The 15,150-nt window shown below is 41.9% G+C and overlaps 2 protein-coding genes across 5 annotated transcripts in view; one reads left to right on the top strand and one right to left on the bottom strand.

Annotated features, from left to right (window-relative positions):
* Positions 1-8,249, bottom strand: part of map4k1 (mitogen-activated protein kinase kinase kinase kinase 1) — a 35,380-nt gene extending 27,131 nt beyond the window's left edge. For 2 of the 3 annotated variants that reach the window (XM_085795684.1, XM_085795685.1), the window contains exon 1: positions 3,282-3,561. In XM_085795684.1, coding sequence (XP_085651810.1) covers positions 3,282-3,389 — 108 coding nt within the window. In that variant the 5' untranslated portion in view covers positions 3,390-3,561. Of the gene's footprint in view, positions 1-3,281; positions 3,562-8,151 lie in introns of those variants that run through there. The other variant, XM_085795686.1, reaches the window with a different exon arrangement.
* Positions 8,250-9,513: 1,264 nt separating this feature from the next.
* On the top strand, positions 9,514-15,134 carry eif3k (eukaryotic translation initiation factor 3, subunit K). 2 transcript variants are annotated; one of them, XM_085795690.1, is made up of 8 exons: positions 9,514-9,590; positions 10,573-10,671; positions 11,418-11,538; positions 12,319-12,393; positions 12,778-12,844; positions 13,041-13,118; positions 14,624-14,749; positions 14,980-15,134. In XM_085795690.1, the coding sequence occupies exons 1-8, from the start codon at positions 9,529-9,531 to the stop codon at positions 15,009-15,011; spliced, it is 660 nt and encodes a 219-aa protein (XP_085651816.1). In that variant the 5' UTR covers positions 9,514-9,528; the 3' UTR covers positions 15,012-15,134. The 2 variants fall into 2 exon arrangements, with proteins under 2 accessions (XP_085651816.1, XP_085651815.1); XM_085795689.1 differs by having other exon boundaries at positions 12,316-12,393.
* Positions 15,135-15,150: the final 16 nt, after the last annotated feature.

Here is a 15,150-nt window from a genome sequence, read left to right as displayed (position 1 = left end):
CTTTTAACATGTCTAAAATAAACTGAAACTAACTAACTAACTAAGATATTCTCAGATATTGGTGTTAAAGTGCTAAAGACAGCCAATATGGCCGACACAGGCTGTGTTAAATGACTGCTGTGTAGTGGTGCAGTTAATAAGCTGTAATCTGTTCCTCTCGCACGGTCAACAGCTTCCACCCAAAGTATGACGAAGCTAATTAATTTTGTTCTGTCTTAGAAGACAAAGTTGAGAAAAAGAGAAGAGAAAGTGTGACTATTACAAAGGTGTGCCGCCAGAATACGTCAAAGCTGATGTGAAGAATGATGACGTGACCCGAGGCGAGCGCTTTGAACGCCCATCTCTCCACTCTGACCTACACAGTCTTGAATGTCACAGTAAACCGCCTGCACTGCTGTGTTACCCTGTTAAGTCAAGAAACGTAAAAGAGTTTTACAAACATAACTTCACACTGTCGAGTGCAGGGAGGAGACGGCCGGTCCTGAAAGTGTCAAATGAGTCTCTCACGTCCATTTATACGCGTGTATATACAGTATACACACACACACAGCGGGGAAAATAAGTAACGACAATAAGTAACCGTCAACATTTTTCTCAGAAAATACATTTCTAATAGAGCTATTGACATGAAAATTTCACCAGATGTCAGCAACAACACAATAATGCACACATACAAAGAAATCCAAACATTTAGTATGTCCTGGATTAAGTAATGTGTAATAAAGTGAAATGACACAGGGAAGAACAGGAGGTATTTAGAAAGTAATCCTGTCCTCTATAAGTGCAAAGTAATATCAGCTGGTTTAGTCCAAATTGACGCCTATGAAAAGGTTTCTCTTCATCAAGGTGTCACACAGGAAGCATCTCATGATGGGGAAAAGCAAAGAGCTCTCTCAAGACCTTTAGAAACTTATGTTGCAGATGATGGCATCGGTTACAGACGTGTCTGAATGCACCGTTTTATCCGTTAGTGCCGTTATCCAGAACTGAAACGAACATAATTTTACCATAAACTGGCCAGGACCAGGTGATTTCTGGCAGAGTCGAAAGAAAACTAAGAAGAGTTGTCCAAGAGCCAAGGACCACTGACAGAGACCTGCTGTAATAAAAAACAAAAAAAACAATGAGTAGGCCTAGTGCACTCAACCGCCATGGCCTCTATGCCTGCTCACCATGCAAGTCTATTGACGTGTTCGATACGTATTTTCCCCGCTGTATATATATTTATATTGGGCATTTTTGCCTTTATTTGATGATATAGATGAGAGACACAGGAAATGGGGAGGCAGCGAGAGGGGGAATGACATGCAGTAAAGGGCTGCCCGATGCAGGATTCGAACTGGGGCCGACTGCAGCGAGGACTATAGTCTCTACCTATAGGGCGCCTGCTCTACTCACTGCGCCACATGACACCCCATAATGAGAAGTCCTGACAGATTGTTCCAGCGCCGCATCCAGATCTCAAGTTTTAATATTCATAAATGAGCCCACTGTGGCTGACTGTAACTTTAATGTGAACTATCAACAACTCACTGAACTTTTCCATAGTGATTGTTTCAGGTGGAAAGTACCAGAGAATCCTGAGAATACTGCTCACCTACACCAGAGACCACACACTCAGCTTATCAACCTACATTTTCTTTTTTAAGTAACAAGATGAAGAAACTTGGAATCCAGTCTTTTGTAGAGATTCAGTGTGAAACTAGAAGCAACTGTGGTTTAATTTGAAACATTAGATCCTGTGGTTTTCTTTGCTGCTTAAAATATGATTGTTCCCTAAATATTGCTGTGAAGAAAACAGATGTCAGCAGGTTTCTGAATTCACCGGGGGAGCAGAGGCTCTGGCTGTGGAGAGACAAGTTTCTCTGGAGTTTCTCAAATGCACTTTTGGTATGTTTTGTGAACTATGGACAGAATTCCTCTAGTGCTTTCTCTGTTTTGGAGTAGCAGCAGTTTCAGAGGCAGATACCTCAAAACCTCAGCTCTTAAAACCAAGTGTGCCCGCAGAATTAGATTGCGTATCAACTAATGCTTTGAACACAGAGCAATTTGAGATGAAGATAAAAGTTATTCCTGTTCCATAACTGAGGGATGGGGAATTGAGTCAGTGCCATGGTAACAAAGTAGAACCAGTGTTAAACAATTGCATGTTGTATCTTGTATGTATAATACACATATTTGACATTTATGAAATATTTCAATGCTTTGTTGTTTACTATACTACTGTATAATAAAATAGCACCTTTCCTATTCAGCTACAGAAACAAATGTGTCTGAATTCAGCATACAGGCAATAACACAACCAAGGTTTTTGCTGTATCGTGTACCTTAGTGCCAGAATGCAGACAAACAATCATGTTTAACTAAACACAAGGACACAGACTCTTTGTTATGAAGCCAGTTCTCAGTCAAAGACACAGCAGCTCAAAGCCTGACTCTTAAAATATATTTTCAAGAGAGACTATGACAAACAAAAATCACAAAAGGAGACACATCAAGTGAAATCACAGACAAGGAGCAGGGAGAATGTATGGAGGGTCGTCCCCCAGTCAGTGCCTCAGTGTCTCATGGTAGATTACATCTGAAGAAAGCTCAGTGTGTTTGAATCACCATTCAGACACCACAGTCATTCAATGATGTGTTATAATGAGAACCTCAAGTCTTAAAATAGTTTTTACACAACTGAAAACACCAAATCATCTCCAGAAGATCTACAACGCAGCATCCGAGTTGACGCTGACTTCTGTTTCAGTTGGAGTAACATTCTCGAAAAGTTCTTCAGCTACCGACAAGAATACTTTCGCTTTTTGTAAAAAAAAAAACCACTTCCTCAAGCACAGTTGGAGCCTGCACTGGGGGTTGTGATTACATTGATCCACTGAAATTAAAACAAATCACACCTGTAGTTTCATCTAAACTCAAGAAATCCCCCAGGAGCACACCACATCATACTTGACCCACGAGAAATGAAATAAATCTACTCATTTACTGCTGTAGATGAACCGTGAGACCACACAAGTGAGCAGCTTACACAGTTGGCAGAAGTAAGACACGCTCGACTTGTCCTGAAGATAAAAAGGGATGCCTGCAGCCAGCGAGACAAACATCTGCCTCACACTATAATGAAGTCAGTCCGGTGAACAGCTTTAAATATTAACTAGTAAGTATTTGATGGTAAAATACATGAGAAAAATACAAGGTTTTGATTTGTCACAAGCTGAAATCACTCTCCGATCTGAAATGAAACACCGCTCAGTCATCAGTGTCAGCTCATCGCTCACCTTGTAGACTTCTCCGTAGGTTCCTCCTCCGACTCTCAGCAGGATCTCAAAGTCATCCTGAGGGTTCCTGGTGGAGATATCCAGAGCCGCCCTGTGTTGAAAATCCATTTTCAGGTTTATGTTACTGATCGTCCTGGTCAGACATGTCACACACACTCCCTGTCACGCTCACAAACATTTACATCCACTGCCAACAGAACTCTTGAGGTATGAGCTGCTGAGAAAACACACTCGGTCGCTCTTTGTCTGACTCGTTTGGTGCTGTCACACACTCTCTCTCACACACACACACACACACACACACACCTTCCTGTTTCTGTTCTCAGCGTGCTATTGATCCTCCCTCCGTCCCTCTCTCTCTCACACCTTCCCCTGTTCTCTCTCTTTTTTTTTTCTTAGCTCATTTACATAATCCAGTTTCTTGTTAGGCCTGTGTGTGTGTGTGTGTGTGTGTGTGTGTGTGTGTGTGTGTGTGTGTGTGTGTGTGAGCTTGATAACGACAATGAATTACACATTTTATGTTTTTGTTGTGTGTTTACTTATATATCTAATTTAAAGATATTTTAAAATGAGAACTTTAAGTATAATATCTTCACAGCAGCAATACAAAGACTTGTGTGTGTGTGTGTGTGTGTGTGTGTGTGTGTGTGTGTGTGTGTGTATGTGTGTTTGTGTGTGTGATAGGGAACGTATGGGTGGCTGTGTATGCACAGTGTGTAGCTGATTAATTACTGCAGTTGTACTGTTTGGGGTTTTCAGGTTTCAGTCTCAGCTCACGCCTACTGACATGTGTTTGTGTGTGTGTGTGTGTGTGTGTTGCAGCTTTGCAAGAAGAGTCACTCGTGCTTGGAGCTCCCTGTCAGCTTCCTGTTAAGAAGCATTTCCCCACAGATAAATGAGGGGCACCCGTTACATCCTGTTAGAATGACTGTATCAGCTGTCTACCTGCTCTGATGATACTATTTGTGCTATTTCAGTCTTTTTTTTTTACTTAAATGAGTAGAGCACTCTCCTGTCCTCTTCATCTGGCTGTCCACATGCACTGTAAAAAATGTCACTGTAAAATAACAGTGAAATACTGGCAGCAGGGACGTCAGCATCTTATTGTAATTTTACAGCTCATCAACTGTTATTTATTTTAACAGTATTGTACTGTATTTTGATTTAGAGTAGGCTATGTTTTGGGTGCAGCAGTATTTTACAGCGCATTTACCGTAATTTATCAACAGTAGGCTACATTACCGTATGTTGGATTATCTACAGTAGCCTATGGTAGAATGACTGGGTTAAAGTAAGCTTATCTACTGTATTTTTCGAACAGTATATTACCATATTTTGGATTACAATACATGACAGTATAGCTTAACTGTGAGTTATGGTAATTTGTAACAGTTTATTCAAAAGTATATTAAAGGGGAACTATGCAAGTCTGCTCGCTTTTCTGCTGTTTTGGTTACGCTGCTCTCGCCCATGTGCATCTGTTTACAACAAAGCCGGCAAAAAATCAATAAATGGAGCGGTGGATAACATTACATAACATATACGATGTTCCGGCGCGTGTGTTTGTGTAGTCTTAAGCGTTGAGAGCTGGGACACTGGGGCGGCGACCGAGTAACTACACTGATGTTGCAAGGTTGGTTTTCAGCCGTGAGACGCAGGACAAGCAAGACAGAGAGCCTCCGTTCTCACTCGTAACAAGTCATGTAGTTTACTATCACAATTACTCCAGAGCTTTAAATGTAGCATAGCCACGGGAGAAATCCTGCTCAGTTCCTCTTTAAATTTGCTATTATGCATTGAATTCATATGCCCACAAATAAAAAAAATTAAAAAAATTGTTACCCATATGTTTATCATGTCAGATCCACAAGTCCTACAATTAACATGCAAGCCATCAGAAACACACCCAACAACATCCACCAAAGTCTTTATCATGGTGGTTCTCCAGTTTCACAGAGAAGCACCTCTCTGATCTCAACAACTACTCTCCAATATCTAAACCTTCTTTCTTAGAAAAAACACCGAATGACTCATTAAACACACTAAAACCTCAGCAGGCTGCTTTCCACCAGGGCAGCATAATAACAAGTTTCAGTCACTGATTTAGTGCTGTCATCTCTGCCTTGATGGATAGCCTAATAAATAAATAGATAAATAAATAAATAAATAAATAACTTCTATGCTGTGTTCTTCATTGACAATACAATGCACATTTTAAATGAACTGCAAGTCGCCCTCAAAATGAACTGTTATGTTTCTGCTGGAGGTTGTTTGGCTTTATTATCTGATGTTTTTCAGGATTCTTGTAACTGTTGTAAATGTTAATTCTTTGTTTCTAATTTCAGCAACAGCTGCTCTCTGTACAGTCACATGTTTAGGAGGGTAACCATGACAACCGAGGTCCAGTAGTACGCATGCCAGGACCTATTTCAGGAGACACACTGAGGGACTGGTTGCTGAGCTGATGAGTGTCGTTCATATCTGTCAGAGAATCAGTGACTACATGTGACCCTCAGGTTGGCTTAAAGTCAGTCAGGAGGATTTACTCTCCTCACATTATTAATTAGGAGCTTCAGTCTGATCAAACTGTTGAAGGGAACACATCGATCATGTTCAATCTGCTGCTTCCTGTTTGATACTGTGTACCGGTAGGTTTTATTTTTACTTGGTTGTTTTATTTCTGCTGCACCAAGCTGCTGCAACAGGTTATCTTTCATCTTATTTTAAGGAACCTGATTAGGAGGTTAAAAAAGCAGATGCTTGTGTGGATCCTTACCTGTTATGTACTATGAATAACCCACTGATGTAAAAATGTTTATATTTGGGAGACATAATAAGGATTAAAAGGACAGTAACATAGCTGGGTGTGTTATTCATTAATGGGTTAAACATAATAACAAACCAAAAGAAAAGATGACATCTGTCTTAACCTTTGACATTCAGCCACCCTGTTCCCTCTGCTCTGGTTCCCTGCTTACACTTTCATATCTATAATGTGGCTACAAATACGCCCACATGTGACAGACACATGACACAGACAAATTGACCACAAATAACTGCCACGGGGCACTGCAAAGGTTATTAACAAAGCTGGTGCAAACAATCTTCAAATATGTAACACCTTAATGAGAAAAGCATGAACCTGAAAGTAGAATGGAGTCTGACCACTCGTCTTTCACCTCACCCAGACGTCTGAGTGAGTAGACCACTTAACGTGTAACGACGTGAATGTGTAGCTGACAAATCTACAGAAACTATGTGATGTATTGACATCAACCTGGAACACACTCTCAAAGGAGCATTCACAGCATCCTGTAGAGCCCATGACAGCAAGAATTGAGATTTGAGAGTTAAAGGCGGAAGTATCCAATGGGCAGTGTCAGGTTTATAGTTCAGATCATGTCACCTAACGTCAGTGTTATTGAGCTGTAGCTATCCCTTACTTTCTTGGTATACTCATTTTCTTCTAATGTGGCTCCTCTTCTTTGTGGGGTGCCTCAAGGGTCTATTTTAGGCCCATTGTAAATGTTGCCCCTTTGGGACTACAGATGGAAATTAGCTGCTGAAGCTAAATACAACCATCTCTTCGTTGTTTTATACAATTGATCAATGGTATTGTACACTGTCCTGTATTTAACAAAATAAACTAAACAAACTTTGGATCCATTCTCTGCAAATATTGTGTCTTTTCATTGTTACGCTGATGATGTTCAAATTTATCTCCCCTTAAAAATGAATTGTAAAGACTCTGTGCAAACTCTACTCGCCTGTATTACTGACATCAAGACGTGGATTTCCTAAATCTAAATGACAGTAAGACTGAAGGCACGGTGTTTGGGCGTCATGAACGTTACAGTGATTGTGTTGATGCTCTGTCCGGCCCCCCTCCCTTGGTTTAAAAAATGGCTCCCGTCATGACAGTGAGTTTAAATTTGACTGGCAAATTGGCTCTGTAGTCAAAGGCGCCTTTTTCCAGCTGCGACTTCTGGCCAAGGTAAAACCATACCTGTCTCCTAGTGACCTGGAGAAGGTTATCCATGCCTTTATTCCTTCGAGGTTGGATTATTGTAATTCACTGTATGTAGGTTTAGACCAGCGTTCTTTGCGACGCCTGCAGCTAGTGCAGAACGCTGCTGCTCGCCTTCTGACAGGCATAAAGAAACTGGAGCATAACCCCAGTTCTGGCCTCTCTGTACTGGCTTCCTGTCTGGTTCAGAATTAATTTTAAGATCCTGAAGTTTGTTTTTAAAATTTTGAATGGTATGGCCCCTTAAACCTAGCTGAACTCATACATGTTCACAGACCAATTAGAGCCCTGAGGTCTGCAAATGAACTAAACCTGGATGTGCCTAAATGCAGGCCTAAAACTATAGGCAATTGAGCATTTGCAGTGGTTGCCCCTAAGCTGTGGAACAGTTTAGCACTGCATATTCGGTCATTAGAGACCCTGGAGACTTTTAAATGCTCTCTTGAAACTAATTTTTTCTCCCAGGGGTTTCGGACCTGTGTGAGATGACAGTTGTTTTGTGTGTTGAATGAATCTCTATTTATCTCTGTTATTGCTGAAATTGTCTTTTTGAAATTTTGTTATTTATTTCATGTAAAGCACCTTGGTCAACCTAGGTTGTAAATAAGGTGCTCTATAAATAAATGTGACCGTCACCTTGACCTTGACCTACAATAAATTATCATTCGACAGAAAAAGAAACAATTGTTTTTTTTGGTTAAAAAGATAGTTCTGCCACAGTGAATTATGTTACGGACGTTTTGTTGTGTCCACTTCAAGTTTCTATTTTGTCATATTTATTATCGCGGTCACTCACTCACTGAGTTTTGAGCCTCAGCTGTAGGACCTCTGTGTTTCACTCACCTCTGTCAGCACAGAGACTTCCTCTAATGTGCTCTCATCCAAGACCGTGCAACCTCACAGGCTCCAGCAGCTGGTCCTGACCCCTGACCGCACTGGGTGATGTGAGAGAGAAAGTTTGCTGTCATTACATTATTCTGATTGTGGGCATACCACACAAAACACAAAATATGACAAATTAGAAAAGCTTGTTTGGAAAAATTAGGTACACACACACACACACACACACACACACAGTTTACATGTTTCTGATTCTATAAGTGAAAAAAAATACAGCCCCTGCAGAAAACACATGTTTTTTTTTCTCTCCAGTTGTTGATGTTGTTTAGTTTGTGACCTTAACAAACGGAAAAAATAATAAAATACTCTCACCCTCACTGGAACTGCTTCATCTTTCACCCTGGCTGTGTGGTTTGCTTTAGCTCACACCTTGTCTTAATTTCCACAGTTCACCTTAACAGCCTTTTCATAATGACATATCTGAAAATGCGCATTTTCAAACTGAAAGGATTTTTGATCTATCTTTAAATCGCCCACTGCTTTATCGGTATCAATATCATTTTCAGGTGCTCAGCATTAGACGAGTCAGTGGCAGTTAGAGTTACCACGACGAGTCTTGAAGAGTCAGCAAAAACAAAAATGTTGTGCTAATTGTGAAAACTGGATGATCAGTTGTGGTTTGTGGCGTTTCACACTTCCCCTGCATAATGATGGTTTGTTGATGCTCTAGCACTGAAGCAGGCAGCCAACAAAGGTCATGTGCTGTTATTAATGCAGCCGTTACTCTGGACTGTCATTATTCATTATTATTTAAGACATATTTATTATCATTTACCACAACTAACTGGCAGATATCGTTTACTCTGAATCACTTGATACAACCAGACTATTGTTACTGTCAGTGTGGCCCTTTACAGTCTATGGTGTGGCCAGAGCATAGCGCCAGAGCCAGGGCCAGTGGTGGCGCACAATGCACACACAGCCAAAAGTTTAGACACAGCTCACTGTCCTCCTGTGATCCTGTGGTCACACTGAGGAACTGCAGCACATTAGTAAACCACTTCCGGTTGATACTTTAAAAGTGTAGTGGTGTTTTTAAAAAAAATCAATAAACCTCAAATAAACTAGAAATGAACTTATTTAACTTATACACAGTAAAGGGTTACATGCTCGCTAATCTAAATCAACAGTGGAGCTAACAACCTGGTGGTTAACGGTCCGTCCATAGTTTGGGTCCGTACTGTTTCCGGTCCGCTTGTGCCTCCTTCTTTCCGTTCCGACCTTTTTCTCCTTCCGCCCCGGTGCCTGTTCATCTCCCGTGCCCCACGTGTGGATTTAACTCGGTTTTCGCCTGAACAAAGCGGCAAAAGTCAGGACCAAATGTCGGCGTCTTTCGAGCAGATGAGGGCGAACGTGGGGAAGCTCCTGCGGGGCATCGATCGGTATGAATGAGCCTGATACCGGATCTGTAACCCGGCCGAGATGCTAACGATAGCTTAGCCTGTTTGCTAATACTCAAGCTAACGTTAGCTCGGTTGTCTCGAGTTAATTGAAAACATATTTTCCCAATGAAAACATCTAAAGTCGCATCGTGAGGATGTCTGACCTCTGCGCCCTGATAACATGTACCTTTATTAAAGAGTCAGGTGATGAATTAATTCATGGTTAATTGTTGTATGTGAAGCTGCTAAGCACAGCGCGCAGTGCTAACACAGATGTTGGCTGGTGTTACCTTCTCAACACTGATGACTGATGACAACAGAGGTTTTTTACCTTGTTGACTGTCCTGTTAGTCCGCCTTTAATTGGCCAGTGATTGCTTTTCTGTTGGGATTACAGGATATTGATCGTGGAGCTCAGTGGAGCTGGATGAGCAACATGACATCAGCTCACAAAAGAGACGAGATGCGTGAACGGGAAAATTAAGCAGCAAAACACTTTTATCTTACACATTAAATCATGCTCATTGGAGTCCGTGGCAGCTGCGTGTGGGCAGAATAATATGTAAACAGATCTTATTGGTAATGATGATAATGATGTGACTGTTATTGGGCCTTGTACTAAACAAGCATGTTCCTTTATATCTGTAGAATATGATTTATAGACCACAACATTTCAATCATGTTCGGTTATGGCATATTTTATCTCGATCGAATAAAGCAGCTCCTGTTATTTGGATATAATACTTCAGCATCCTAACATTTCCATAATATTTTGATCATTACCTTTTTACAACTACTCCAAATAACTTCACTATGACCACCTTGTAGAACATGTAACCAAATTTGTCATCTAAGAAGGTGCAGGATACTTAGTTCGAACCTTTACAGTCTATGGTTCTGACCTGCAGTGCAGAGGAAAAAGCCCGACAACAGGAATCTGATTCGTACACAAAGTAACATTTTCCTCTTGTATCTCCTCTCAGGTACAACCCAGAAAACCTTGCCACGCTGGAACGCTACGTGGAGACACAAGCCAGAGAAAATGCCTACGACCTGGAGGCCAACCTCGCTGTGCTGAAGCTGTAAGTTACACTGAACCCAGCAGCAGTCACTTTTCAACTGTAGGCAAATAAAGTAAAGTAGCTGTCCTCTTCACCTCATCAATGTGTCACTGCCTATTTGGTTGATTTAACTTGAGTGTGATACTTGTGACATGAACAGGAAACAGTTGTGTTTGTGTCCATCTTTATTATCAAGCTTTCTCACTGCTTCCTGTTGCTGTTAGTTTCCTCTGTAAGTTTCTGTTTCATCCTCATTCATCAAAGCAAGGATGAAAACAACAAGTTAAAGTAACATTTTACAGTCATGATACAAACATTAGATTCCACTTCTGGGCAGAAGGAGCTGTTGTTTCACAGGGCATGCCCACCCATGATGTGAATAAAGCTCTAATCATTACATGTGTAGCCTCGCATCACCAGGCTCTTCAGACAAGCGAAGAGTGTCAGTTACCTCCCAATTAGTCTGCATTCTGGTTCCTGTCTGTAGCGGATACCGAAATCACCAAATTCACCAAAATAAAAGTATTCACCAACATAAAACTTATAAAATAAACATTAACTTGTAATACAATAAAAGCAAAATGTTAACTTAATGGCTCGGGGACTTTCTTGTAAATTATATTCCTTAAATTAAAGAGTTTTACCGCATTTTATTAGCCTGGTGCTTTTATTTTGAAGGAAAGGTCTGTCTCTCTCGCCCTGGATCCGTTTCCTACCAAAACAGCGAGTCAACGGCCCCAGACTATTACATGTGTGTCTCTCTCCAGGTACCAGTTCAACCCCGCCTACTTCCAGACTCAGGTGACCTCACAGATCCTGTTGAAGGCTCTCACCAACCTGCCACACACCGACTTCACCCTCTGCAAGTGCATGATCGACCAGACACACGTATCCTTTTGGTGCCGCTTCATGTGTTCACTGTGATGTCGTTGGACAGCTGCACTCAGGCTAAGTTTTTTTCTGTTTTTCATGTAATAAAAACAATTGAAACAAAAAAAGATAAATACAAATATAAAACAAGAGGCTGGAGAGACATGAATGGAAGCTTATGCCATGTGTAACAAATTCAGAGATGTACAGTTTCTGTTCCTTCACATATACACAACATGTCATTATGGGTAGCCTAATGTACACAAACACAAAAATAACCATAACAACAAGAACCACAGGGGATGGGTCCATATCATACATGATAATCATATATGATACATAGAAATAAGAGTGGCACGGGGTCCCCCTAAAGACTGCATCCAGTTTTGTTTTGTTTTTCCCATTTTTCCGTATTTTTATTGGGCATTTATAATACAAACATACAAACATAATAATTACAGAGCACGTAAACAGAGACAACAGAAACAGAACATAACAGGTTGACAAAAAACCACCCCCCGCCCCCTTAGCATCCAGATTTTGCATCCCACCACGACAGCATCATTAACACCAAGTGCATCTCAGGCTGAGTTTTAAAGGCACACTGTGTCCGATGGCAGCACGGCCAGTGTTGAGTTCAGTTATAGATGGAGATAACCAGCATTTATCCCGGGTGTGTTCAGTTTGCTTTGCATGCAGCGAGTGATGACATGGGTGACATGGTTTGGAGGGTGGGGTGGGTTGGCTGCAAGGGTGTGTCTGGGGGTCGGGGGAGTTTCCTTGACTACTGTGTCGCAGCAAGAGGAACGCCCCATCAGACAGATCCTCTACCTGGGGAACCTGCTGGAGACATGCCACTTCCAGAGCTTCTGGGTACGACACACACACACACACACACACACACACACACAGCTGATAGTATTCTAGCATCTAAGTTTGAACAATGTCTGTCAGTTATTTCTAAAGTCAAGGAAATGTAATAATTCTGTAACAAAATGAAAACACAACACAAGCGTCACTGTGTCTGTTATTAAATGTGACGTATCTGAGATAAATAGCATAAATTGATCAGATTTTATATTGATGACTAATCCATCTTTAATTGACATTGCAGCCGATCAGCGTGTGACCTCCTTGACTTCATTATTGCAACATTTCTATTCTGACCTGATCCATTTTGCAATCGTCTTTTCTAAACGTGTGCAACAGTTCATTTGGCATCACCTCATCATGTCCTCTTCTCTGTCTTGCGGACAGACGAGTCTGGAGGAGAACAGAGAGCTCATTGACACCATCACTGGTTTCGAGGACTCTGTTCGCAAGTGTGAGTATCATGATCTGACTCACAGTGCCACATTAATCCTAACAGTAAACACAAGCACACAGCCGTCTGTGGAAGAAAACAGGAAACAACCACAGCCCAAACTGAAAAGATCACATTGCATGAATTAAATGAGTCTTTAATTAAACACTGTGAAGACTTGTAACTTATCTGTTGTTCGATTCTCCTTCTCCTTCAGTCATCTGCCATGTAGTGGGCATCACCTACCAGACCATCGAGCACCGGCTACTGGCTGAGATGCTGGGAGACCCACTGGGTGAGAGCATAGACCTGAGTCTGTAAACACACACCTGCCACAGAGTCACTCAACTGAGTCTTTAAAGTCCTGCCCTACAGCCATGACAGTGAAGTACACCTCCATGTCCCCACACAGTGTTATGTAGTATGATGTTAAAGTGAAATTCCGGCGTAAGTGTAAACCATGGTCAAACACACCATAACACCGAGTTAGACCCCCCCTCGAGAGATCAATTTGCCCGACCGCTACATTCACGAGATCCACCAACTTCAGCAAATACCGCATTATCGCCACACACGGCGCTGTCCGGATCCACTGTCTGACCGCAACCAAAACGCCACCATTTGCCCAAAATAATGCTCAGAACTGCACCAAATGCCATCAATAGTACACACAGGGTCCCAGCACGTAGTACGAGTTGTCAAACATCTGCTAGCTTTGCCTGTTTTCTTTAGCAAGGAGATGCAACTCAACTCACCTACTTCTCCTCCGGGAGCCGCTCGTTGGTGAGGAAGCCCTGACGAGTCGATCACCGAGTGCACCGGAGTTCCGCAGCTCAATCAACAATTACCTCATGGAAATACAATCAGAGTTTTTTTTTTTTTTATCTTGCATATCACTTTATAACTATTATTATCGAGTGCTGGCCACGATATAGGCGCAAATGAGCATTTTTAAGAGCTGCGGAACTCCGGTGCACTCGGTGATCGACTCGTCAGGGCTTCCTCACCAACGAGCGGCTCCCGGAGGAGAAGTAGGTGAGTTGAGTTGCATCTCCTTGCTAAAGAAAACAGGCAAAGCTAGCAGATGTTTGACAACTCGTACTACGTGCTGGGACCCTGTGTGTACTATTGATGACATTTGGTGCAGTTCTGAGCATTATTTTGGGCAAATGGTGGCGTTTTGGTTGCGGTCAGACAGTGGATCCGGACAGCGCCGTGTGTGGCGATAATGCGGTATTTGCTGAAGTTGGTGGATCTCGTGAATGTAGCGGTCGGGCAAATTGATCTCTCGAGGGGGGGTCTAACTCGGTGTTACGGTGTGTTTGACCATGGTTTACACTTACGCCGGAATTTCACTTTAAAGCAACTAACACAAGTTTAGGGACACATTTGGACTTGTTTGCATTACCTTTCAAGGTTTAATTGAGCTTCTTTCCCACAGAGAGGCTGTTAGTTCTTTATCTAATACTTCATCCCTAAAGATAATTAAAAAAAAACATATAACTGCAGAAAGGTACATTATTTTTCAGTTGCTGTAATCAAAACTATTTGAACCTGTGGCAGTTTATGACCTTTGTACCAGCTCATTGTCACACTGCTGAAGACTCGACTTTCAATACTGTAAAATCAGGGTGTTGTAAAAGTCTTTATTGGTTGTGTGTGTGTGTGTTGGGTGAGTGTGTAGCACCTGCTGTTCAGAGTGACGCAGTCCCACAAGTGAACAGTCACTCAACAGTCACAGACAACAGGTGTCTTCCATTGAACGTCCTAATGGATGCTCTCTCCTCCGCGTTTTTCCAGACACGCAGGTGAAGGTTTGGATGAACAAGTACGGCTGGACGGAGAACGAGGAAGGACAAATCTTCATCTTCAACCAGGAGGAGAGCGTCAAGCCCAAGAACATTGTGGAGAAGATCGACTTTGAGAGTGAGTGCTGCTGAACGGAAAAATGAGAAAATACACGACTAGACACTTAGTCAATGTGGGGGGGTGTAAGCGATCACAGTGCCTGGATTGGATCTAGTTAGTTGATGTTGAACAGAAGACGAGGCATGTCTGATGTGTCACGTTGAATGTACAGTGTGATGTGTTTGTGAACTCGATCATTAATCCTCTGTCTCTGTTTTCTCCCCTCTGTCCTCTTTCTCTTTTCACAGGTGTATCCAGCATCATGGCCACATCTCAGTGATGCAAACACACACGTATACACAGACACACAAACACACACATAGACATCAGTCATGACAGATTCAACCACGGCATATGTTTTCATAACCAGGCTTTTCTCAATAAAAGTAATTTATCATTTACAGCCAGTCTCTGTGTTT

Source organism: Trachurus japonicus, chromosome 13 (assembly GCF_045865225.1).
Source record: "Trachurus japonicus isolate A0001 chromosome 13, Traja_1.0".
NCBI lineage: Eukaryota > Metazoa > Chordata > Actinopteri > Carangiformes > Carangidae > Trachurus > Trachurus japonicus.
Note: the sequence above shows the minus strand (reverse complement) of the source record. Positions and strands in the feature narration are given on the sequence as shown.